This window comes from Barbus barbus, assembly GCF_936440315.1.
Source record: "Barbus barbus genome assembly, chromosome: 18".
In the NCBI taxonomy this organism is placed as follows: domain Eukaryota; kingdom Metazoa; phylum Chordata; class Actinopteri; order Cypriniformes; family Cyprinidae; genus Barbus; species Barbus barbus.
The window spans coordinates 29,608,327-29,634,967 of record NC_136746.1 but is presented as its reverse complement, the minus strand read 5'-3'; the positions used below and the strand labels follow the sequence as shown (position 1 = coordinate 29,634,967).

The following is a 26,641-nucleotide window of genomic DNA, read 5'->3' as shown; positions in this document are numbered from 1 at the left end:
CAGAGTAAGAATATAAATAACCATCAGAGTTTAATAACTGAGAAACTAGAATAATATTATTATTGATCCAATTTGGGAAAAATAAGGATTTATTTTTAAAAAGAATATCACCATTGTTCCAGATAAAATAGCTGTGAGGGCTAAAATTATGTTTATAAATCAGATGCCATGCCAAAAGCACTTGTTTATGAAAGTTTGATAATTTAAGGGGTAACTTAGCGATATTGTAATTACATAACAATAAGAAAGGAAGACCTCCCATCTTAGAGAAAACAATATTAGGAAGAGTATTCCAAAATGAGTCAGGATTTGTTAAATACTGCTTTAACCAATTTATCTTAAATGTATTATTTAAAGAAGCAAAATCTAAGAAATTTAAGCCACCATATTCATATTTATTTATAACAACAGATTTCTTGACATAATGTCTTCTATGCTTCCACAGAAAGTCAAATAGCATTCTATCGATTTCTGCACATACAGGTTTATCTACATATAAAGAAAGAGCGGGGTACGTCACTCTTGAAATACCCTCAGCTTTAGCAATGAGGGTTCGGCCTCTTAATGATAAATCTCTCTGTAACCATGAATTGAATTTCCTTTTAGCTTTTCCAACAACTGGGTCAAAGTTTAACCTGCATCTGGCTTTATCATCCTTACATATAGACACACCAAGATAGGTCACCTGTGATTTAACTGGGATACTGTAAAGAGAAGGAGAAGAACAAGTTTTAATGGCTAATAATTCACATTTATCAAGATTTAGCTTTAAACCGGAAGCTTTAGAAAAACTTTTAATGAGTTCGATAGCGACTGGAATTTGTAATTTATCTTTAAGAAACAAAGTAGTGTCATCGGCTAGCTGACTAATAAGTATATGCTTATTGGCAACAGTAATACCTTGCAGATCACTACTTGAAAGGGAGGAGGAAAGAAGTTGTGCCGCTATAAGAAATAAATAAGGAGAGACAGGGCAACCCTGACGAACACCTCTTGACAATTGAAATCTAGGAGAGGTACCCCATTTAAGATTGATAGAGCAATTGGCGTTATTGTAAAGAGTTCTTACAAATTTACAGAATGGGTCACCAAATCCAAGCTTTTTGAGAGATAAGAAGATAAATTCGTGATTGAGAGAGTCGAACGCTTTGTAGAAATCTAAAAAGAGAATAAAACTATCATCATTAACTAACTCAGAATAATCTAATAAATCTAAAACAAGTCGGATATTATTAGCTATGTGTCTTTTTGGCATGAATCCTGATTGAGTCTCGTCAATAACAGAGTTTAAAACACTCTTAAGCCTTTTAGCTAAAATCCAAGCTAATATTTTATAATCGTTATTGAGCAGACAGATAGGCCGCCAATTATCTATCAGAGTAGTATCCTTTTTGGGTTTAGGAATTAGAGTTAGTAGTCCTTGTGTTAAACTTGGAGGCGCGTTCTTCAGCGATCTTGCGTCCTTGTGTTCTCGTTCTACGTCATCATTAACCGTCGAAGTTCAGTTCCAATTCTCAAGAACGCAAGCATAGATATATATAGAATGACAACGCAAGTACAGAGGATGCATGAAAGTGCCCGGATATGTTCTTGAAACTGAGGATGCATCGAGTGCAGACTTGAGAGAATCGAGCCGTTAGAAATCCCAGAAAACGCTGTGGGTGGCCGGTGTACGGAAGCCTGTAAGCTTTAAAGTCGCTCTCACAAATACTTAACGGCTCTTCAAGTTGAAAGTAAACATTTATCGTTTTGTTTTGGTTAATTTTAATAAAGTTATAAGACCCGGAGAAAGTCTGCATTTTTATTGGCATATTAAAATGAATCTGAACAGTAAAACATATAACGCTGTAAAATAAAACACAATACAATTATATGAAAGTAATATCTATAATAGTATGAAATGTTTTAATAAGTTATGACATTTTGTAATATTTATTGTTCATTGGCCGTTTCTTATGCTGAGACTATGCGGTCATTTAAGCAGGACATCTCAGTTCTCATAAGTGTGCGTTCTGTGTTCTCGCGTCCTTCCGAGTTCGTTCTTCCAAGGAAGCCTGGCAAGACCGGTCTCCACGAGAACGCAAGTCCGTTCTTTGCGTTCTTGGAATTCTGAACGCTAGTAGGTGCTCCAGTATAATCGGTCCGCCGAAACTCATCCAGTGAGAAACGTTCCGTGGTGCAAAAATAAGTGCGATTAAAATGCGTTAAAAAAAATTAACGCGTTATTTTTGTGTAATTAATTAATCTAAATTAACGCGATAAAGTCCCGGCCCTAATATATATATATATATACAGTGGTGTGAAAAAGTGTTGGGCCCCTTCCTGATTTTTTATTTTTTTGCATGTTTGTCACACTTTAATGTTTCAGATCATCAAACAAATGTAAATATTAATCAAAGATAACACAAGTAAACACAACATGCAGTTTTTTATTATGAAGGGAAAACAAAATCCAAACCCACATGGCCCTGTGTGAAAAAGTGCTTGCCCCCTAAACCTAATAACTGGTTGGGCCACCCTTAGCAGCAACAACTGCAATCAAGCGTTTGTGATAACTTGCAATGAGTCTGTTACAGCGCTGTGGAGGAGTTTTGGCCCACTCATCTTGGCAGAATTGTTGTAATTCAGCCACATTGGAGGGTTTTCGAGCATGAACCGCCTTTTTAAGGTCATGCCACAGCATCTCAATAGGATTCAGGTCAGGACTTTGACTAGGCCACTCAAGTCTTCATTTTGTTTTTCTTCAGCCATTCAGAGGTGGATTTGCTGGTGTGTTTTGGGTCATTGTCCTGCTGCAGAACCCAAGTTCTCTTCAGCTTGAGGTCAAGAACAGATGGCCGGACATTGTCCTTCAGGATTTTTTGGTAGACAGCTGAATTCATGGTTCTTTTATCACAGCAAGTCTTCCAGGTCCTGAAGCAGCAAAACAGCCCCAGACCATCACACTACCACCACCATATTTTACTGCTGGTATGATGTTCTTTTCTGAAATGCTGTGTTACTTTTACGCCAGATGTAATGGGACACACACCTTCCAAAAAGTTCAACTTTTGTCTCGTCAGTCCACAGAGTACAAAACACTTTTTCACACAGGGCCATGTGGGTTTGGATTTTGTTTTCCCTTCATTTAAAAACTGCATGTTGTGTTTACTTGTGTTATCTTTGATTAGGAAGGGGGCCAACACTTTTTCACACCGCTGTGTGTGTGTGTATATATATCAAAATAAAAGAACACAAATATTAAATAAACTTTACAAAAATGTTGCCTTGGCAAATAAATGAAACTTAATACATTTTTTAAGTACCACAATTACTAATTACTAAATAACAATCAATTAAAGCTAAAAACAAATATTAAAAAAAGACAAAAGGACATGGCAAAATTACTCAGATACACTGAAAATTCTGAAACAAAATCTTAAATTCAAAATATTAATAAATGCTATTATAGTATAGAAATAGCAACACTGAAAACAAGCAGTCATATCCTGAAATGTATATGAATATAATTGTATGTAATTTAATAAGAACTGGTTCATTCTGGCTTCTTGTTGATAATGACAGAGGTGGATTTAACACACAAAATGACAATTAAAAATATAATTGCTGTTTAATAAGCAGCAGGCTTTTAACAAAACCAGTGAAGAAGAATAATTATGCTAATGTTTCATGAGCGTGCATATGATGTCTGTCCAGCTTTTCTGTCTGATCACGGCCTCCGGACGGTTTGCTCTTTACCGACGGATCCAGAGCCGGCTCTCGGTCCTCATGAATATGTAAATGAGCTGATAGCATACGTTCAGATACAGGGCCGATGTTCAACGCCGTTCCTCTGTGCTTTTGTACTGAATTAACACTTTACATGGTCACAAATGAACATGTTTTTTGGAGAAATTCTTAGTGTCTGATTTAATAGTATAGGAAAGTATGCATAGCAGCGTGGCTTCATGAAATATTCAAATATATGCAAATGAGATTTGAGAGTTGCAGCCGATGGGAATATTATCAGAGACTTAAAAGCGACTAAAATTCATGCAAATCTATCACATAACTTCAAAAGACATATTAAAAATCATTATACAAATCAATAATATTAATAAATTACGAATAAAGCATAGTATAAATATTCTGCTAAACATCTCCTCTGTGAAAATTAAAATAAGCATTGTTTATTTGCTTAGTCTTTTTTTTCTTCCTCAGAAAACAAACAGAGAAATTAATTTGCATATTTAAACTTGGTTGTGATTGGTTACTAAACATGGGAGAACCAATAACGTTTGCTATTGCAGCATGGCTTCATTAAATATTTAAATATATGCAAATTAAAGTGAAAGTTGAGATTTACAATATTATAAGAGAATAGAGACTTAAATTTGGGCCTGTTGCTCACACAAATCTATCAGACGATTTCAAAAGACTGCTTAAAATAATAATTAAATCAATAATATTCATATGTATTAATATCTATGAGAATTATTAATAAATAAATAAAATAATACACAATGATGAAAATGAATAAATAAATAACTCATAATTTGTTTTAAAAATATATTTAATAATTATTAAGGTAATATTTATTAGAATAAATATTAAATAATATATTTATTAAAATTAATATTAATATATTAAGAATAAAGCATAGTATGAAGATTTTGCAAACCATTGCATAAAAGTTATTATAACAACAGCTTTTAAAATTAATAAATCATTATTAAATTGTTAAATTGATTTGTTATTTAATAATTATCACATATATTATATAATTATTAAAATTAATATTACTACATTCAGTAATAGTAAAGAAGTAAAGAATAGTAAAGAAAAGTCATTGAATGAAGATTTTGCAAAATATCTCATCTATGCATTTAATAATAAATTAAATAATGCATAGTAATTCAAATTAATACATAATTTAACTTAATATAATTATTAAAATTAATTTGAGTATAGTAAGAATAGTAGTTCAATATTTATTAAATTATTTAGTATTTAAAAAATATATTACATGAATAATATAATATGGTAACAACAGTGTATTATGAAGATTTTGCTATTCATCCCCTGTCTCAATGCATTAAGAACAAAGCATCGTAGATCAGCAGATTAGATTTTGCTAAACATCTCTGTCTTCCTCAGAAGTAAGAAAGTCACAAAGGTTTAAACGACATGAGGACGAGTAAATGATGACAAAGTTCACTTGAGGTGAACCATCCCTTTAAGACTGAAAGGATTCTTGCTTCAAGCAAAGTGTCTTTTATTAAAAACAGACAGATGGAAAGAACAGAGCAGAACTTTAATGTCAGCACATTAAGCATTTTAAAGTTCGAATGGGCTGAAAGCATATTCAACTTTTATTAAAACTTTTCTTTCTTCGGCTGAGAACTCATATTACAGAATACAATATTAAACTCATAAACGCACTGAGACTTCATTAGCATTTGGGAAGCTACAGCTCAGATCATTTTCAAGACAAATAAATATTCAAATCAAATATGCAAAAAATATCACCGCCAGCCGAATCAACACAGAACGGTGTCCAGATGCTAATCAGATCCATTTGCTCACACACAGACAATCCTGCTAGACTTTCTTTCAAACCAGCATCATAATACAAGACTGTTCAAGCAAAGCAAAATCACAAAATAAAGCAAAAATAAAAGCATTCATATGTAATTCCTGCAACGGCAAACGCTTTTCAGCTTCAGTTCTGAAAGTAATTTTCCCACGGACTTTTTCCGAAGGCATTTCAAAAAATCCTTCAAAGCAACCAGAGAAAGAACTCCGCTAACAGGGAACGTTTTTAAACAGGACCAAACATTTTTAAAGTAACGTTTATGGAACGTTGTTATAACTTTAGAAATGTTTGATATCTGTTCTCATAATGCTCTGAGATTAAAAGTCTCTGAACGTTCTCATGTTATTTTTACTGGAATGTTCTAAGAAACATTTACGTAACGCTCTAATCGTGACAAGAAAACATGTAAACATTCTGAAAATAACCGTTCAAATAATGATACATTATGTGTCCAAATACAGTTAGTAGAAGGTTGTGAGAAACATTTTTGTGAACTTTAAAACTTTCTAAGTACAAAAACTTTTTTGTACTTGGAAATTTGACCATTTTTAAAGAAACATTCCAATAAGAGTTCAAATAAAAATGTTCATATAACAAATAGTGTTAGTAGAATGTTGTAAGGAACATGTTTGTAACCTTATAGCGCTATAAAACCAACAAGAAAACGGAACATTTTAACATTCTATTATGTTAGGACATTTAAAAGACGTTCGAATAATGTTATATTTATAAGGTTAAACATTTTTTGTAACCTTTAAATAACTTTCTAATTATGACATGTTATTTTTCATGTTATTAGAATATTAAAAGATTCAATAAAATTAAATTTTGGGTACTAATAGTAGAATATTCTAAGAATTTTTTTTTTTATTTTAACATTCTTAGAATTATTATATATATATATAATAATATTTTACGACATTATATTCTTGGTACAAATAAAGTTAGTAGAATAGTTGTAAGAAATGTTTTTGTAACATTTAGGCCTAAAACTTTCTAAGTACAGAAACTGGACATTTAAACGTTCTTAGAATAAACTTTCAAAAAAGTTCTATTTTGGGTGCAAATAAAGTTAGTAGAATGATGTAATCAGGGCTGCTGACAACAAAACTCAACATTTCAACGTTTCAAAAACACTTTTTTTGTTACGTGGTAAGCAAGTGAACTTAAAATTAGTTAATAAAATGATGATGGTGAGAAGTCGCATAAAACTTTTCTTCTTTGGACTCAAACCACGCACAATAGCTCCAGAGATGCATTATGAAAAGTAAACAGAGTGAATTTAGATTTTAAAGTGTGTCTCACTTGGCTTTGGATCACAGCTATAGTTGAAATTAGCAAAGTCAGAATTTAATAAAGCTTTTGTTATTGAAGATTACTCATAGAAAGTGCAGCACAGCAGAGCCTGATGGGAATTGTGGCGTTGCTGTGGGCCGTAAAATCCAATGTAAAGTAATTTAACGCCAACACAACAGTAGCTAACCCAGTTTGAATGCTGGAGCCGGTTCAGTCCGGTTTTCAGGACGCTCTGCGCTTCTGCTTTGGCGTTTCGGAAAGGGTCAGAGATAAAAAGAGAGGCCCTCGGGTCGAGTCCTGGAAACGCCTGAGCTGTTCTACTTAAAGATCCTTAAATAGGAAGATCTTCCTCAAGACATCACGGGTTGCACTCGAGTCACAAACAAACAGGATGAAGAGGTTTGCATGGGATAAAATCTCACAGTGTTTACAACCAAACAAACACTGAAAGAGTGTTTAAATATCACAACATGTATATGAATATGTTATAAGAACGTTTGGTTAACGTTCCTATTATAACATTATTTGTGATATTTTCTGAATGTTTTTAAATGCTTAAAAAATATAATTTTTCTTGATTATATGAACAGAACATTAAGCTAGCGTTACATTTTGTTATTTTACAAACATTATGGGAATGTTACTTTTGAATGTTTTCTCAACCATTTGACACTATAATGTTTTTTTTTTTATGATAAACGAACGTTGTTCAAATAATTATCTACTGCATGGACATTTAGACATTTTAAAGTGTCCAAATACTTTTGGGTGTCACTGTATGTGTATTTGAAAAAGAAAGCAGAACTCCATGAACTATCAATAATGCTCACACTGACTGAAGAAATCAGACTGCGGATATTTGAGCATGAATCAGCATCAGCGTCATGTCGAAGGTGTTGAATCTGTCCAGATCATCAGCAGGCTTCACAGAGCAGAGACTGAAACTAGGCATTTCGTTGCCAAGGTTCAATATACTCTAAACCCAAGTGGGCAAAGATGTCCTCTTCCGTGCTAGCAGGCAAGAAGGTATTCTGGAGAGAGACAGAGAGGGAAGGGTGAGCTTGTGTGATTTCCGCTGTCTGAGAAATGAACAGAGGCAGCAGCATGTGAGGAAACGCTCTGGACTTGACGAATGATTCAACAGAGAGACTGTGAGAGGATGAGGAATTGCTGCAGCCGTGTTATTACACATTTAAAGGTCAGTACATGTGATTGTTTCAGATTGCTGTGTCCTCTGTGTTTACATTTAGAGACAATCATCTGTGAGACTCAATGTTCTCTAAAGCAGAGCATCTCAACTGAAGGGTCAGAAACAAACATCGGGTCAAAGGCAGCAGGGAAAACAATGCTGAACACCAGGAATAAAATGCAATTAACCATATAACTGTGCAGAGTTAGGATGGCAAAATAAATAAAATTATGAACAAAATGTTTCGATGTCAAAGGTAATTTATTTTGGTGCCCTGAAAAAAAGCAATTGTTCTATTGCTCTTAATTGTTTTATTGCATGGTTTTGCATTTAAATTTCACACGGAATTAAAGGTACAGTAGGGTAGGACATTTCGGAGCAAGCTAGCTTTGAAATCATAAGATCCCACCCTCCCTGCAAATCACTCTCCAAAGCCACGCCTCCTCCAAAACACATGACCGCGCTCCATCAGAGCAGAGATTAACCAGCGACACAATGAGAGACGGCGTCAATGCTGTCAGATTACCTCATGTCTCATTCACAATCCAGTAAAAAAGCGCATAATAGTAACGCCTTCCATTCTCACCCAGTCTGCAAATACATATGTTAGCAGGCAGGTAGGTCAGCCTATCATAGCCCTCGGACCGAATAATCCGATTGGTCGAACATTTTACGGTCCTACGGCTTCCACAGATGATATACATACATATAAACACAATAAAAATGGAATAAGAAATCAGAATGTGAAGAGACTTTCAGCCAGCCTAACAAAAAAATAATTTTGAACAAAATCACCTACTCTGCCTTTGAATCATTTTATTCTGTTATGGAATAAAAAATAAATAAATGAATAAATAAAAAGTGTACAATTACAAAGAAATGGCAAAGTATTTTAATGTAAAATGTACTCTAAAAGTCTTTTTTTACAACTTCAAAAAAATCATTTTACAGTGTTGAAAGTAGTCAGAATTGTGATGAAAAGTTGCAATTACCTTTTTACCTTTTTTTTAAATTCTGTGGCAAAAATAGGCAAGTGTTTATAACGAAGGGGTGTTGACTGAATGAACACTGTAATTATTATTATTATTTGGTAAATAAAGTTGTAAATAAAACTATGAATAAAAATAAATAAGAAACAAATGGAGTGTGTTGTTCAAGAAAATAATATTCTAGTCCTTTTAATTCAAAATGCCTTGAAAACATTATTTCTGGCAAGGTTCTCTCAAAATGATTCACGTTCGTTCAGTAACATTAATAGAACATTCTTTCAAAGTAAAAACATTCTTAAAATGCTAACACAAAAACATCATTTGTGCATCAGCCGTGGAATGTTTTTCTGAAACGTTTCAGGTGGACGTTCGACTAAGATGGGTTAGAAAACATTCAAAATAACATTCACCTGAAGTTTGCAAAATTATCAAATGTAACGTTCCCATAACCAAGAAAAAGCATTGTTTAACCATTTTAAAACAGTTCTGAATGTTCAGAGAAAATTTAGAAATAGCATAATGAGAACGTAAGCAAAACATAGCTTGTTAGTTGGTATATGTCCTTATTGTTCTTTCTTTGCAACAAGTACCTACATTAAAAATAAATAAAAAAACAGATGAATAAACTAAAATGTTTCAGGAAGAAAAAACATGCACGATGTATGAATTGTGTTTATGTGCAAACATTTTGAGAATGTTACTGAAGACCAGATTCAAGACTAAAAATTCTATTAATGTTGCTGGAAGCACATCTGTTCATATCTTTAGGCAAGGCAAGGCAAGTTTATTTATATACACATTTCATACACAATGGTAATTAAAAGTGCTTTACATTACAGGAAGTAAAATAATCATTAAAAAAAATAGTTTACAGTGATTTAAAAATTGATTTAAAATGAATTTAGAACAGTTAAAAATAAAAATGATTATACATAAAAGACAAAGTGCAGTCAGTTTGAACGTTGCACAGTGCTCATTCAACAAATGCACAGTTAAACAGATGAGTTTTGAGTCTTGATTTAAATGTGGCTAATGTTTTAGCACATCTGATATCTTCTGGAAGCTGGTTTCAACTGCAGGCAGCATAATAGCTAAAAGCGGTTTTGTGTGAACCCTTGGTATTTCTAACTGACTCGATCCTAATGATCTGAGTGGTCTGTTTGGTTTATATTCAGTGAGCATATCTGCAATATATTTAGGTCCTGGGCCATTGAGTGATTTATAAACGAGTAAAAGTACTTTATAAATCAATCCTAAATGTAACTGGAAGCCAGTGTAAGGACCTGAGGACTGGTGTGATATGCTCAGATTTTCTGGTTCTAGTCAGAATCCTGGCAGCAGTGTTCTGGATGAGCTGCAGTTGTCTAATGGTCTTCTTGGGAAGGCTGGTGAGGAGACCATTACAATAATCCAGAATAATCCACCAATAATCTTTAAGAGAAGCTTGCCAGAACGTTCCGAGAACATCTTCATGCACGAGCTCTTACTGATGTTCCCCGAGTTCACCAGCATTCACCTCAGCTTATAGTGCGAACCGGATCGGTGCGGCGCATTAACAAACCCTCCTGACCTTGCCACGGACGCTGTTAGGGGACAAAGTCATTCTATATGTCATAACTGATGAGCTCGGGAGAAGGTGTGCATGTGCTCAGGGCCTGATGTCATGAGACGGTGAATATCTCAGCTGGAGAGGCAAATCTGACTCACCGCGGCAGAGGAAAGGAAGCTGTGAGCTCTAGAAGTGCTAAACTGGAACTAACTTGTCAGAATGAGGCAGAGGAAATAGAAAGCATGTGAACACATTTAGCAGGAGCGACAGGCTGCGGCACACACCAGGAGGAAAGACGAGCTCCAGCTCTCCGGTATAACTTCCCACATCATTATTTGCAATGCAAATGAGGGAGGGTGGAGCCAGAGAGTCACGTGACTTGTAGTTTTGACTAGTTATGTATTGACATCCTTTTTTTATGATGTTTTATTAACAAAATTAGGGAGGAGCATGTTTAGATAATCGATAATCAGCCAATTCAGCACAGGTGGAGCTCGTCTAGTTGATCAACTTAATTAGCATGATATATATATATATATATATATATTAAACTATTCTCATCCCATTGTAAGGATGGGGGTAGTTCTCTGGGTTGGGGCTATATTCTGAGCTCGGAGCCCTCCTTCAAAGCCTTCCTTTTTCCTGGTAAAATAAAGGTTATAATAATAATAAAAAGTACTATGGAAATCTTCAGCAACACAACTGAAATGTTCCCAGGTCCAGAAACGTAGTAAATACACCAGAAGATGAATGAAGATGAATGAAGGTGTTACGGGTTTGGAACGACATGAGGGTGAGTAATTAATGACATAATTTTCATTTTGGGGTGAACTAACCCGTTAAATGTTTTTTTTATCGCTTTAATTTTAGTTTTACTTTTAGTGAAATACTAAATATATTTTATCTTATATGTTGGTCTCTTCTGCTCACCAAGCCTGCATTTATTTGATCAAAAATACAGTATAAATGGTAAAATATTAGAATTTAAAATAGCTGTTTTCTACATGAATATATGTTAAAATGTAATTTATTCAAATGATGAAAAGCTGAATTCTCAGCATCATTACTCCAGTCTTCAGCGTCACATGATCCTTCAGAAATCATTCTAATATTTCTAATATATTCTAATATAATATTTGCTGCTCAAGAAACTGTCACGGTTCACTCATTCATTGCTTCCTCCTTGTTCCGTAATTCTGTCGTGTGTGTGTGTGTGTGGGGGCGTGGCCGAGCCATCACCGCTCACTACACTCAGCTGAGCCTCGTTAGCGGCGCCAGCTGCAGCTCTTCAACACACCTATAAATACTCACCAGTTTCTCCTCTCATTGTCAGATTGTTGTGGATGCCTTCCTGTGCTGTTCTTGTGCCTGTTCCTGCTTCGTTCTCATCCGTGCCGCTGTCTGGTGTGTTAGTCGATGTCCCGTGTCGGTGTGGCTGTGTTCTTCGTTCCTGCCTGGATATTCACTCACCACCTACGGATCCGACTCTTCACCTCCATCCAGCCGTGTAGTCCATCAGGTTCCTGCGTCACTCATCATCATTACATTCCTGTTTGTGTGTGTTCCATCTGACGAACAATAAACTCTGTTTTCACCCGCACTTGCTTCCTCATCACTTCCTTGCCATGACAGAACAATCTGACCATACCATGGAAGCAGCGGGTGCCTCAGCCACTTCACTAGAGGCATTCATCACCCAAAGCATTGACAGGATGAATTCTCAGGAGGCGAGCCTGAATAACACGGGTCGTGCTATTCAGGCTCTAGTGACGCAGGTGTCCGAGCTCACCCAGCAATTTCAACAGCTGCGAGTTCCCACTGCGCCACCCACACCGCCAGTTCCTCCCATTCCATCGGAGCCCCCCTTCCAGCCGGAGCCTCGGCTGCCCGTTCCCGAACCGTAGGCCGGAGAACCCAGGTTTTGTAGGGCCTTCCTCACACGGTGTTCCATGCATTTTGCTTTGCAACCCAGAACATACAGCACGGAACAGAGCAAGGTGGCGTGTGTTATCACACTATTGACTGGAAGGGCGGCACTATGGGGAACAGCGGTGTGGGAGAATCAAGATCCATGCTGCGCCTCGTTCCAGGCACTGTCCGAGGAAATGAAGCGGGTTTTCGATCGTGCCGTCGCCGGAAGAGAGGCGGCCAGAATTCTCGCCGATCTCCGCCAGGGGGAAAGATCGGTAGCTGACTATTCCATCGAGTTCCGGACCCTGGCGGCGGAGTGTCGCTGGAACGAGGAGGCGCAGTGGGACATGTTTCTGCATGGGCTGGCTGACCGCGTCCAGAGAGAGATCTACGTCCTGGACCTCCCCACCACACTCAACGGACTGATTGACTTGGCCTTAAGAGTGGACGCACGACTCGCTAGAGTGGAACGACGCGTCCCGGTCAACCGAGTCCCTGGTGGGTTTGAGAGTCAACGTGTCAACGACGGGGACGTGGTCAGCCCTACCTACAATCCCGAACCCATGCAGATAGGGCGGGCTCGGCTTTCCCGGGAGGAGAAGGAGAGGCGGAGATCCCAGGGCCTCTGCCTGTATTGTGGGGGGGCAGGACACTTTCTGAACAGGTGCCCAGTAAAAGACCAAGCCCGTTAGTAAGTGTGAGGCTACTATCGGGTGGGATCTCCGCAGAGAAGACCTCATCAACATCATCGACCCTCCTCCCGGTAAAACTGAGATGGGCTACACATTCACTCAGCTGTCAGGCGCTACTGGATTCCGGGGCAGAAGGTAACTTTTTGGACTATACATTTGCGCACAAGTTTCAGATCCCCATCAAACCCCTCACGCACAATATTTCTGTTCACGCCCTCAACGGTCACGAGTTACCTCCCATCTCCTTCACCTCTGAACCCGTCACCCTCACCACGTCTGGAAACCATACTGAGACTATATCCTTCTTTATCATGGACACCCCCCTGGCACCTGTCGTGCTCGGCCATCCCTGGCTCATCAATCACAACCCCAAAATAGACTGGCATCAAAGATCCGTCATAGCTTGGAGCAATAATTGTTATAAGTCCTGTCTTGTGTCTGCCTGTCCGTTGGTCTCTGTTTCTGTGTTTCAGGAGGAGGCGATGGATTTGTCTAACGTGCCCGCGGAGTACCAGGACCTGAGGGAAGTGTTCAGTAAGTCTCGAGCAGCTTCTCTTCCTCCGCATCGTCCTTACGACTGTGCCATAGATTTACTGCCAGGTACGTCTCCGCCTAAGGGCAAGTTATATTCACTTTCTGTTCCAGAAAGGGAGGCTATGGAGAAATATATTTCTGATTCTCTAGCTTCCGGGTTTATCCGCCCTTCCTCTTCTCCGGCGGGGGCGGGGTTCTTTTTTGTGGGGAAGAAGGATGGGTCCCTGCGTCCTTGTATTGACTACCGAGGGTTGAACAACATCACGGTAAAGAATACTTATCCTTTACCGTTGATGTCTTCAGCCTTCGAGAGGTTGCAGGGAGCATCCATTTTCACAAAATTGGATTTACGTAATGCCTATCATTTGGTCCGCATAAGGAAGGGGGATGAGTGGAAGACTGCTTTTAACACCCCCAGGGGGCACTTTGAATACTTGGTTATGCCCTTCGGGCTGTCCAACTCCCCGGCGGTCTTCCAGGCACTCGTCAATGACGTGCTGCGAGATATGGTAGATCAGTTCATATATGTCTACCTGGATGACATATTGATTTTTTCTTCATCTCTCCAGGAACATGTGCAGCACGTCCGGCGAGTGCTTCAGAGGTTGCTAGAGAATGGGCTTTTTGTCAAGGCGGAGAAATGCGCTTTTCATGCACGGTCTGTTCCTTTTCTGGGGTACATTGTGTCGTCCGAGGGAGTGCGTATGGATCCTGAGAAAGTTAAGGCTGTGGTGGAGTGGCCAAGCCCAGACTCCCGTAAGGCCCTACAGAGGTTTCTGGGTTTCGCCAACTTCTACCGGCGTTTTATTCGCAACTTCAGCCAACTAGCCGCGCCTCTGACTGCCTTGACCTCCCCCAGAACTACGTTCAGGTGGTCTAACATAGCCGAGGCTGTGTTTACCAAACTAAAGGGCCGCTTTGTTTCAGCCCCCATCCTCATAGCCCCTGATTCCTCGCGTCAGTTTGTGGTGGAGGTCGACGCGTCAGAGGTGGGGGTAGGCGCAGTGCTATCCCAACGCTCTTCCGCGGACGGCAAGATGCATCCCTGCGCGTTTTTGTCCCATCGTTTATCCCCGGCCGAACGCAATTACGACATTGGTAACAGAGAGTTGTTGGCAGTCAAATTAGCGTTGGAGGAATGGCGTCACTGGTTGGAAGGGTCGGGGGTACCTTTTATCGTCTGGACCGATCACAGGAATCTAGAATATATTAGAACTGCTAAAAGACTGAATTCCAGGCAGGCTCGGTGGGCACTTTTTTTCGGTCGTTTTGATTTTTCTCTCTCGTACCGCCCGGGTTCCAAAAACATCAAACCCGACTCTTTATCACGCATTTTTGACAGTTCCGAACGCCCGTCTACTCCCGAGTGCATTTTACCCGAGACTCTTTTTGTCTCCACACTCACATGGGAGATCGAGTCGAAGGTCAGAACGGCCTTAGAAGGGGTAACGCCTCCGCCCGGTTGCCCACCGAATCGGTTATTTGTGCCGGAGAGATTACGGTCCGATGTTATTCAGTGGGGGCATTGTTCCAACGTGGCTTGTCATCCAGGAGTTAATCGCACTAGTTTTTTGGTCAAGCAACGATTCTGGTGGCCACGTATGGCTCACGACATTCACAGTTTTGTTTTGGCTTGCTCGGTTTGTGCCACTGGTAAGACTTCCAATCGACCCCCAGATGGGTTACTTCAACCGCTGCCGGTCCCTTCGAGACCCTGGTCCCACATTGCGCTAGATTTTATCACCGCCCTCCCGCCCTCTCAGGGCAACACAGTCGTTTTGACCGTGGTGGACCGATTCTCGAAGGCGGCCCATTTCATTCCCTTGCCCAAATTACCCTCAGCCAAGGAGACAGCGTTGACAGTCGTTGACCACGTCTTTCGCTTACATGGCCTCCCGGTAGACGTGGTTTCCGACAGGGGACCCCAGTTTGTGTCCAAATTTTGGCAAGAGTTTTGTAAATTGCTGGGAGCGACTGTCAGTCTGTCCTCTGGGTTTCATCCCCAGAGCAATGGCCAAACCGAGAGAGCCAACCAAGATTTGGAAAGGGTGTTGCGATGTCTGGTTTCCAAGAATCCTTCCTCTTGGAGCCAACAACTATCTATGGTGGAGTACGCCCACAATACGTTACCAGTGTCTTCCACGGGCCTATCTCCGTTTGAATGTAGTTTAGGTTACCAGCCACCAATTTTTTCCAGTCTGGAATCCGAAGTCGCGGTCCCCTCCGCTCACGCCTTTGTCCAGAGGTGTCACCGCACTTGGACTAGAGCCCGTGAGACTCTACTCCAAGTGGGGGCGCGCACCAAGGCTAAAGCCGATCGCCACCGGTCTAAGGCCCCCGTTTACGTCGTAGGTCAAAAAGTGTGGCTTTCTACCAAGAACATTCCTCTTCGCTCCGTTTCTAATAAACTTGCTCCCAAATTCATTGGCCCGTTCACTGTCACCAAGATCATTAGTCCGGTGGCAGTCCGCCTCAAACTTCCTCCGGTGTACAGGAGGATTCATTCCGTCTTTCACGTATCCAAAATTAAACCCGTGTTTCATTCTCCGATTAATCCGCCAGCCCCGGTTCCCCCCCCGCCGCGACTCGTAGACGGGGAACCCACATTTTCGGTAAATCGTATACTGGACTCAAGACGGAGGGGACGCGGATTTCAGTACTTCGTGGACTGGGAGGGGTACGGTCCGGAGGAGAGAAGTTGGGTGCCTGCGAGAGACATACTGGACCACTCTCTTATCGATGATTACAATCGACAGGTAGGAGAACCTGGGAACGCCAGGAGGCGTTCTTAGGGGAGGGGTACTGTCACGGTTCACTCATTCATTGCTTCCTCCTTGTTCCGTAATTCTGTCGTGTGTGTGTGTGTGTGGGGGCGTGGCCGAGCCATCACCGCTCACTACACTCAGCTGAGCCTCGTTAGCGGCGCCAGCTGCAGCTCTTCAACACACCTATAAATACTCACCAGTTTCTCCTCTCATTGTCAGATTGTTGTGGATGCCTTCCTGTGCTGTTCTTGTGCCTGTTCCTGCTTCGTTCTCATCCGTGCCGCTGTCTGGTGTGTTAGTCGATGTCCCGTGTCGGTGTGGCTGTGTTCTTCGTTCCTGCCTGGATATTCACTCACCACCTACGGATCCGACTCTTCACCTCCATCCAGCCGTGTAGTCCATCAGGTTCCTGCGTCACTCATCATCATTACATTCCTGTTTGTGTGTGTTCCATCTGACGAACAATAAACTCTGTTTTCACCCGCACTTGCTTCCTCATCACTTCCTTGCCATGACAGAAACATTTCTGATTATTATCAATGTTGAAAACAGTTGTGCTGCACAATATTTTCGTGACATATTTAATTTTTTAGGATTCACAGATGAATAGAAAGTTCAACAGAACAGAAATTATTTCAAATAGAAATCGTTTGTAACATTATAAATGTATTTACTGGTACTTTTGATCAATGTAATGTATCCTGTGCTGAAAAGACAAATCAAGAGCACGATGTTGAGCTATTTATGTGCGTCTGCCTGTTTCTGTAACTGTGGGAGTATAACTAACACATGACATATCCAAACTTTTGCAAACTGGTTTTGGCAAGCATAAAGCTGCATTTTCCAAAAAACTAAATTTTGCACTCCATTCAGCCATTTTTTATGAAATCTGGCAGCGTGCATATAACAATTTCTCCACTGAGAGAGTATCAGGAAGCATTGGATGGGCTCAAATCACGCTTGATCCTACACGCCAAACTAAGCCTGTTCCCTTCAATCCCTCAGATACTCCATACAGGACGAGCGCCACATTAATTACAGCATACATGATCTGCAGCTAATGCTCATATACAAACACATCAGCCTGGCCTTATTCAAAAATACCATCACTTTAAAGCTTTAATATGCATTTCATTCAGTGCCACTGGTTTATTTAGCATTTAAGTGGCGTAATTTAGTATTAATGAAATGGTGCCTAGCTGGCCATTATTCTGTTATGATGCTCACTGGTCTCTTGAGTAAATGAAGTGCTGCTGATGTGTGCATATCATCCTGTGTGTTTATGACAAAACTAAAAGTGCAGATGTGCTCATCTCCTTCAAATACAAGTGTCTCGTTTCATAATAATTACTAATTGCTTTCACAAACACTCTACTGGGCTTTCTGTACTTTCTGTCATTGTTTAATCAGGCTGACAGGGAACATTCTGGCAAGCTTCTCTGTTTTTGTTTGTTTGTTTTATTTGACAAAATGTAAAACATAATAAAAACTACTAATTTATACACATTTCAAAACTGTTGAGGATAAAGTACACAAAAAAAGCTATAGACTTGTTTCCATTGTGGTACTCTACACTGTAAAAAAAAATATTTTTGAGTTCTCTCAACTTATTTTTTTAGGAGATTTTTGATATCTCTCTACTTTTTGTTGAATACACTTAAAACAACAAGTTGAGAAAACTCAAAAATCTGCTGAAGCTAATATTATACGTTCAGTGACATTAATGGATCATTCATTCAAAGTTATCTGGTTTTTAATACCATTATGAAAACTTTACATCATTTATACATCGTTCATGGAGCATTATTCCTGAAATGAACTTAACTCCAACCTAAAGGCTTTCAAACCAGGCTTTGTTGAGTCAGCATTTAATGTCCAAACTCTGAATTAGAACTGAAGTACTGTAACAAACAGGATGTAGAATTGCAGTTGAAGCAGAATCAATTTTTGAAATTCATGACATCCCAAAGCACATTCTGCAGTGTTTGCTTTTAAAATCATCAAACTAATGATTCTTTCGTGACAGTGCTGAGAAATAAATACAATGTGCAATTAGAGATTAAAAAGATATTTCACTAAAAAATTAAAATGATAATTTACCCACCCTCGTGTTTTTCCTAAAACATGTATGACTCTTTCTGCTGTGAAACACAAAAGCTGATATTTTGAAAATGTTGACTTTCGTTAAATGGACAAAAACAGCTTTCAAGATATGTTTTGTGTTTCAATGACATGAAGGTGAGCAAATGTTGACAGAATTGATATTTTTGGCTGCTGAATTTATAGTAGTCAAAATAAATGGCTTATATAAATAACATATAAGCCAAATAATATATAAATAGTTTAATAAATAGTGCTTTAATAACATTAATTAAAGATATGACCCAAAAGTAAACTATTGGCTATTGTTTTTGTTTATCATATTTGTAACAAATATAATAAATTCCTTACGATTCTATACAAGACTGCCTCTTGCTGCATGAATGGAGATCATTTTTAAATTTTATTTATTTATTTAGCTGCCATCACATTGAGAGAAAGTGTGTGTGTGTGTGTTTACGGTCATACAGATACAGAGGCTGCAGCCACATGCAGTTATTAATAGACTTGTCACAGCTTTGTGTGTCGGAGCGTTTCTCTGCTGTAATAGTGTTTAAATGTGAGCAGCAGATGCAGTGCAGTCAGAAACACTCCCACACAGTCAGTGTAAGAACACAGATCACATACGGCTCTCACAGACAGCTGGACCACGCAGCCGAGAAGACGGACCCCAGCGGCTGCCTTACACTGCAGGAATAAAACTGGAATTGCTGCAGTGAAAAAACTAATGCTGTAGAAACAATGTTCACTCAGAAATTGCTAGTAAATTTCAGGAATAATTTCAAGTTACACTGACAAGGAAATAGCAGTGATATCAGATTTTATTTTTATGTTTTCGGTTTTCATTTTTAATTTAATGAGTAATTTGCCATTTTATTATATGCTATTGCAGTTTTTGAATTGATTTCCTCTTTTCACTTTAATTTTAACTAATAATTAAATTTTAGTTTTTTAGCCTCAGTTTTAGTTTTAATTTAAATTTTAGCAATTTGCAGTGTTATTTTAGTATCATTAATATGCAGTTAGAGTTTTTGTTAATATTTTAATCTTTTCACTTTAATTTTAGTTATAGTATTTTGTTGCATGTTTTTGTCCCTTTAAGTATTTTTTGTTTTTAATATATTTTTATATAATTTTTATTACATTTTTATTTCAGTTATTTTTTATTATTTTATTATTTTTCAGTATTTTTAGTTAACTATTACATGTTAAACTAAATTAAAATGAGAAATGTCACCTTGGCATTATTTCCATTAACTTCCATTAACATTTGTTTTATTTCAAATAACAAAAGTTATTAAAAAAATAAATTATTAAAAAAAGTTATTTAAAAACAAATTAAAAGTTTTTTTAATTTTTGCTAAAAACAATTTATAATTTTATCATTTATTAGTTATAATTTTCATTTTATTTTTAAAGTTTTACTAATTTGCAGTGATATTTTAGTATCATCACTGTTAAAGATTTGTCAAGATTTTGAATTGTTTTATTTTATTAAATTTATTTTATCAATTTAATTTCAGTTATAGTAATTTCGTTGTGTGTTTTTGTCATTTTAAGTAGTTTTTTTAATGTATGTTTAGTTTATATACATTTTTATTTTAGCTTCAGTTTTAGTTAATTTAGGACATGACGATAAACTGAGCTCAATTAAAATGAGAAACATTGCCTTATATAGCTGAAATAATTTTTTAATTGACATAAAATGCTTATTATTTATAGACTTGTTTTATATTATTTTATATTACATTATATTATATTTATATTATTTATATTTGATTTCTTTTTTAATTAAAAATGGTAGAAAGACTTGTAAAACGTAAAAAAAAAAATAAAAAAAAAGTTTTCTCATTTCATTCAGAAATCAACTTTTTCAAAGCAACACAAGTATTTAATTATATTAAAATCACTGATTCACCAGACGTTATCTTATTAACATTAAATTAACTTCTATAGCTCCCTGCCTCTGACAGTTCGAAGGACAGAAAAACTAAATTATAAATGAACAGCATAACTTTACCAAAGGTGTTTTACAGATAATTAAACTCCTCATGCAAAGACTGCAAATGACTTTACCTTTGTTAAAGGATTTAATTTATAAATAAATTAGCTGCAAAGAAGATCTCTCCTTCATTCAGTGATAAAGGAGAGGAGCGTTTGCAGGTTTGTTGTGTCAAATTTGCACAGACGTCTGCATTCCCTAGTTCTCTTCTGTCTGATGTCTAATGTCACATTAAGTAAAGCTAAAAGCATTAACGGTGTTAAATAAATTCATGGCCTTAAACATTTAATTAAAGTCTCATGATTAGTCTGCTCAGTTATCAGCTCTCACTGACCTTCGGCCTTCAACGCTCCTGTCGAATCACAGACCGGAGCTGTTTTAAAATGCTTTATTCTTCCGATAATACACTTTTATGCATTGTAATTAAGGCAAATCATTCTAACTTAATTTAAATGAACCCTAAAAATCAATGTATCATATTTAAGGTCTAAGGTTGAACTTAAACCTGTCACACACAATCTACTCCGTGCCATCTGTCATCTGATTGATAGTTTAGTTTTATATCAGACTATATGAGCCATAAAAACCCATATCATATCATATTTGATACTTCATATGTCAGGCTTTATAGGGTTAAAGCTACACAAACTGATGAGTTTTTCAAGCTTATTTCATGATGTTTTACCACATGCATTTTTTTTTTAATAAAAGTATTTGCCTTTGGAAATCTCATGGAGTGTGTTTATTTTGTGTTTTGATATTGTTATGATTCTAATGGCTCTGTAATCGTGATTATGAATGATCTGTAGTATAATTACTGCTCACATATTGACAAACACACACACATTAGAGCTGAAACATCTGTCCTCAGGATCTCTCCTCCGACAGCCATATACACCTGATGACATCCCTAGTTATCAAAGCAAATACTCGGACACTGAACTGCATGCTACTTATAATTTACTTATTTATTATCACTTATAATTTACTTATTTATTATCACTTATAATTTACTTATTTATTATCACTTATTTATTTTGTTTATTTAAAATTTAAAAAAATAAATATATTTTTTTAAATACATTTTTATTTCTTAATATATAATTTTCAACTATAAAATAGATTTAAATGCAAAACAAATTTGAATAAATTATTATTAGGGTACAACGGGGCTAAACGCCCACCTTAAGAAAAAATGTTTTTTCTTAAGGTGGGCCTTAAAAATGTTTTTTTAAATATAAAAAATATATTTTAAAATACAGAAACAATCATTTTAATAAGTAAAGATTCTGAAAGCATTGAAGGAGATCCAGTAATAATTGAATATATATATTTACAGTAGTAAACACAAATGATATTTTATTATATGATATGATTAATATCATGTTTTTTAAATATGATGGTTTAATTCTAAACATGGTTATTATCTCTAATATGGACACCCAACATAATAAATATGATATTTACCATCTGAATCTAACCATGTCATGTCAACAAATGGATAAGTCAGCCATCTATTAATTATCATGTTAATTACTGTGCCTTTAGCCCCAACAGCAGGAGCGCCTTTTACCCCAAATACCATACTTTTACATATTCTTTTGTTATTTAAAAACAAAATTTGTTGCTTTAATTATCTTAAACAAAGCTGAAAATCATAAAGAAAACCAAAATATGTGCATTAATTTTAGTGATTCTCATTTGCTACTTAAATCTACAACACTTTAAAAAACATAAAATATTAGATCAAGTAAGCACAGAATCAACTTTGCATCAAAGATCAGACAAATATACGTGCATCTTGAAAAGCGGATGTTTTGGAAAGTGCCATCTAATGGTTTAGATGAAAATAATATCAAAAGCAGCTTTAGCCCTGTTGTACCCGATTATTATAGCTTTTTCTTAAGTTGGCACTATTGAGTATATTCTGTGCAAAATACAGTAATAATTTCACAAAACTGTTTGAGATCCAATAAAATGACTGAGATTTCATACATTTTAACTAACAGAATACCCCCCCCCCCACACACACACACACACCTAGTCATGTTTTAATTGTTCATATACTTTTGATCTGAATAAATTAAATTGTTTTCACACTGAACATATCCGTGCTGATTCGAAGCAGTTCGAATAAAAGTATTATAAAGATATAATTAAATTATCAATTCAAATTGTCAGTAAAACTTGAATTTTTGATTGCAGAAATCTGACCTGTTTTATTTATTTATGACTGATAAATATGTATCACATTAAATTTATAAGGTTGTTTATAAAACTGTGTAATCTAAATGGATGCATATTTTGTATGCAATTCAAATACATGAATCTTAAATTTAGGCCGAATTTAATTTGATATTTTTATTAAAAAAAACTAACAAAAGGCAGCGTAACACATTAAAGCTACTTAAAGGGGCAGTATCTTAAATATAAAATCATGCAATATAATTTTTGTGCAACAAAAACAATGCAGTAACAGAAATAATGCCGATTTACTATAGCAAACACCTTCAGTGCTGAACATCTCAAGGACATGAGCTGCTTTTAAGCAGCAGCAGGTGAATCACAGGGGACGTCACATAAAGCAGTCAAACTGCAGGTCATTTCTGAATCTAAAAGATGCCATTTAAACCTTTTTATATGACAAAACGTGGCCCAACAGATGGAAGCGGCGCAGGGTTTTTTATATGAGCCCCAGTGGATGTGCGTGTCCAGCAGAGAGCCGGAGCAAACGTCAGCTGAGGACAGATGTGGAGCACAGACGCTCACAACATCTCCACCGCGGGACTGAGCTTCAGCTGGACTCTCTGCACACCTGATGCTGAAGACTGAGCTTCATGTTCATTTAAAAACACTTTAAAAAAGCATTTTATAAGATGATGATTTAAATACACCTTTTCTGTGATGCATGCTTTCAGATTCTGAATTAAATATTATTTTGATATTTTTAAGTAAAAAAAGTGGTGAAGTTGTCTTGATATGGTAAAAAGTGAACAGATAAATGCTAAGATGAGAATATTTTTTTTTTTAATATTAATATTTATTAAAGAGATATTAAATTTTTTAATTTTAATACATTCATAATATTTGAAAAACATTCACCAAGGTCGGCAAATTTAAATTTGACAAAAAATAAATAAAATCTAATAATAAGAATTATTATTATTATTATTACTACTACTACCTAATGAATTTGTCTGGAAAAAACTTTATATTTCTTAAAAAAAACGCTAAAGTGAATCAGTCTTCTTTTGAAACATAATATTTGAAAAATATTTCCGACAAAACTACAATGTGCAGTCAGCCTAAAAAATTTAATAAAAACAAATTTAAATTATTATTATTAGTAGTAATACAGCAGTAGTAGTATATTTAACTATTTTTAAATATATATATTTTTAGGCTTGCTTCTAATAATAATAATAATAATAATAATAATAACAACAAATCAACAACAACAATAATAGTAAATAGGTTTTTATTATTATTATTAAATAAAATTAACAATAAAATAAAAACAGTTAAAATGTGATGATATTAATAACAATAACCTTTTATTTATAACTATTTTAAATTATTATTATCATTAAGCCTTGAAGGTTAACAGGCCTTATGGACAGAGAACAACTGATCGATAGATAGAACAACAAATACAGAAATATTATATTTCTATGAACTTGGCACAGGTGTTTTAATCTTGATTCCCCCAAAAATCCTTTTCATCTTCTTAAGATCCTTTATTTGTTACTGACCCTTTTTTCCCCTCACATTTATAATTATAATCAATTACAGTAGGCTTGGTTATGGCAAAAACAATGCAAGACTGTAAATACTTTTTTTGTGTGATTTAATGGGATTTTTGAGTTATAAATCAGATGTTCTAGCTTGTTAATGTGCTTTATTAGACCATATTTATTCTGTCTTTTTACCACAAATTCCCAATCAAGCCATTATGGATCACACGCAGCTGAATCACAGCGCAATTAAAGCCAGCTGATGCTCTGAGTTTGTTACAGGAATGATAAACTGCAGATGTGCCAGTCAGCCGATCATAAACCGGGATATTGCTCTTGGCTTTCGCTCGCCTCCTTTAACACCGATTTCTGTGTGCTTTATTGTGGGGAGGGAAAAGATTACAGAGGAAGTGATGAATTGAAAAGTCTTTTGATTGTCCTCAAGTTAATTTGTCTTTATTATGAGCAGAAAAGTCTGACAAAGGCAGGAGGAGAAGCAGTCGATTAGACCTCGTATCTGTCCCGGCCGAACGATTCCCAATGAGAGAAAAGATCGGACACTTCCTCACTAATCAATCCTGCAATTACTGCAGGCATCATAAAGCACTGGCGCTCGTAAAACCGGCTCTAAAACACACACACACACACAATACGGCCGTTACATCTCCTATCTGATTAAACAGCACCTCCTCTCGCCAAATAACTAAAGACTGGAGCTCATGAGCGTGAATTGATGGGTCGAGGCTCCGGCCAGCAGGTGGATGTCCGCAGATCCAGCGCTGAGCCAGCGAAGATGGGCAATTAATAAAGATGAGTGAAGATTAGTAGGCGTGAGTCTATTACATGCCAAACAAATCTCCAGAAAAATTGGAAAGCGCTCGTTGGATTCAATCCCAACATTAAAGCTAATGTTCTCACAATGAGAGTCGAGTTTGAATCCTAAACCTACTGAGACCTCAAAGAGACACTGCTATTTTTGTGTAGAAATAATAATAATTAACCCTGTAAATGATGACTTTGTGTTGCACACAATCTACTACGTCTTCTGTCGTCTAATTGATAGTTTAGAGTGTTTTTATCCAGTAAATGGTCTTTTAATGTAATGGTAGAAACGTCCAGCTCAAGCTTCATGTGTCTTTCTGTTGTCAAATCTTGACTGATTTTATCGAGTAAACGTCAGAATAACTGTAGTCATATTTTCAGATGAACACTTACTGAAGCAGCTCAGCTTTACTTGATTTTCAATCAATTTTTTTTTTAGTAAAATCAGTGCGTCTAAAAATTGATCTTCAGGATCTTTTGAGGAGCATTTGTTTCCAGAAGCTTTATTTTCTCTGTTCCTCAGCGGAGGAATGATCTTCACAAGCCTCCAGAACATCTCACATCTTCTGAGGAGCGTTTATTTATTCATCTCTCAATCAGCATTGCATTATATGTTTGGATCATTTCAATCTCATCTTACTAAGACATATTATTGGAGATATAGAGCGACATCTACATTAATCCGGATCCGTTTCAAGCGTTTTCAAAAAGTTTCTCATCCACACTGAAACCTCAGAAAACATTAAATTCGCTTTACTGCACATGCATAAAGCCTCAGAAAAGCTCATTGCAGACGGAACAGACATGATACACTTTCATGCAAATCTTCTGGCAGGATCATTTTATTTAGGAAAATATCTCACCATTCACTGATCGCACTCACTCACGATTGTATGTCTGATCTAAAACGCAACTGCACTTCATGTTTTGCCACAAACAGCAATCGTGAGTAAATTTTCTGTCATCTTTGCAGGACTGTGATATGAAGAGTGTACAAAATAACACATCTGTAGCAATCGTGTGAGAGTGAATAGCACATAACAGGCACAATACTGGTATAAACATAGATATATATTGGTATAATATGTGTCACACAAGTCCACACTACAACACGAAAACGACACTTTCAAATTTATCCACTTTGGAGAGCGTTTTCAAAAAGCGTTTCCATTTTCTTTGACAAAAACGCCATCTCAGTGTGGATGAAAGGCCAAAAAAGATGCATTTTCAAACAAAAACTTATTAGTGTGGACAAGGCCTGATTTGCATTACTAGCATCAGAATTACATCATATAAATATCAGCATCTGCACCAAATTCATATTTTTGCTCAGTTTGAGTCTCTGAATAAAATTGAGCTGTTTTTAGTTTATATTCTCACTATATCAGACTATATGAGCCATAACTGCCTGATGGATCAAAATATAATACTCAAGAAACACATATGCAAACTTTATATATATATATATATATATATATATATA

The 26,641-nt window shown here is 36.7% G+C and overlaps 1 protein-coding gene across 1 annotated transcript in view; it reads right to left on the bottom strand.

The window, feature by feature from the left end:
• Window positions 1-7,562: 7,562 nt before the first annotated feature.
• LOC306884773 (DNA nucleotidylexotransferase-like) overlaps window positions 7,563-26,641 on the bottom strand; it is a gene marked incomplete at its 5' end in the record, with an annotated part of 120,203 nt that continues 101,124 nt past the window's right edge. Inside the window, one exon of the mRNA XM_079440960.1 lies at window positions 7,563-7,902. Within this exon, the coding sequence (XP_079297086.1) occupies window positions 7,816-7,902 (87 nt within the window). The 3' untranslated portion in view covers window positions 7,563-7,815. The remainder of the gene's footprint in view (window positions 7,903-26,641) is intronic.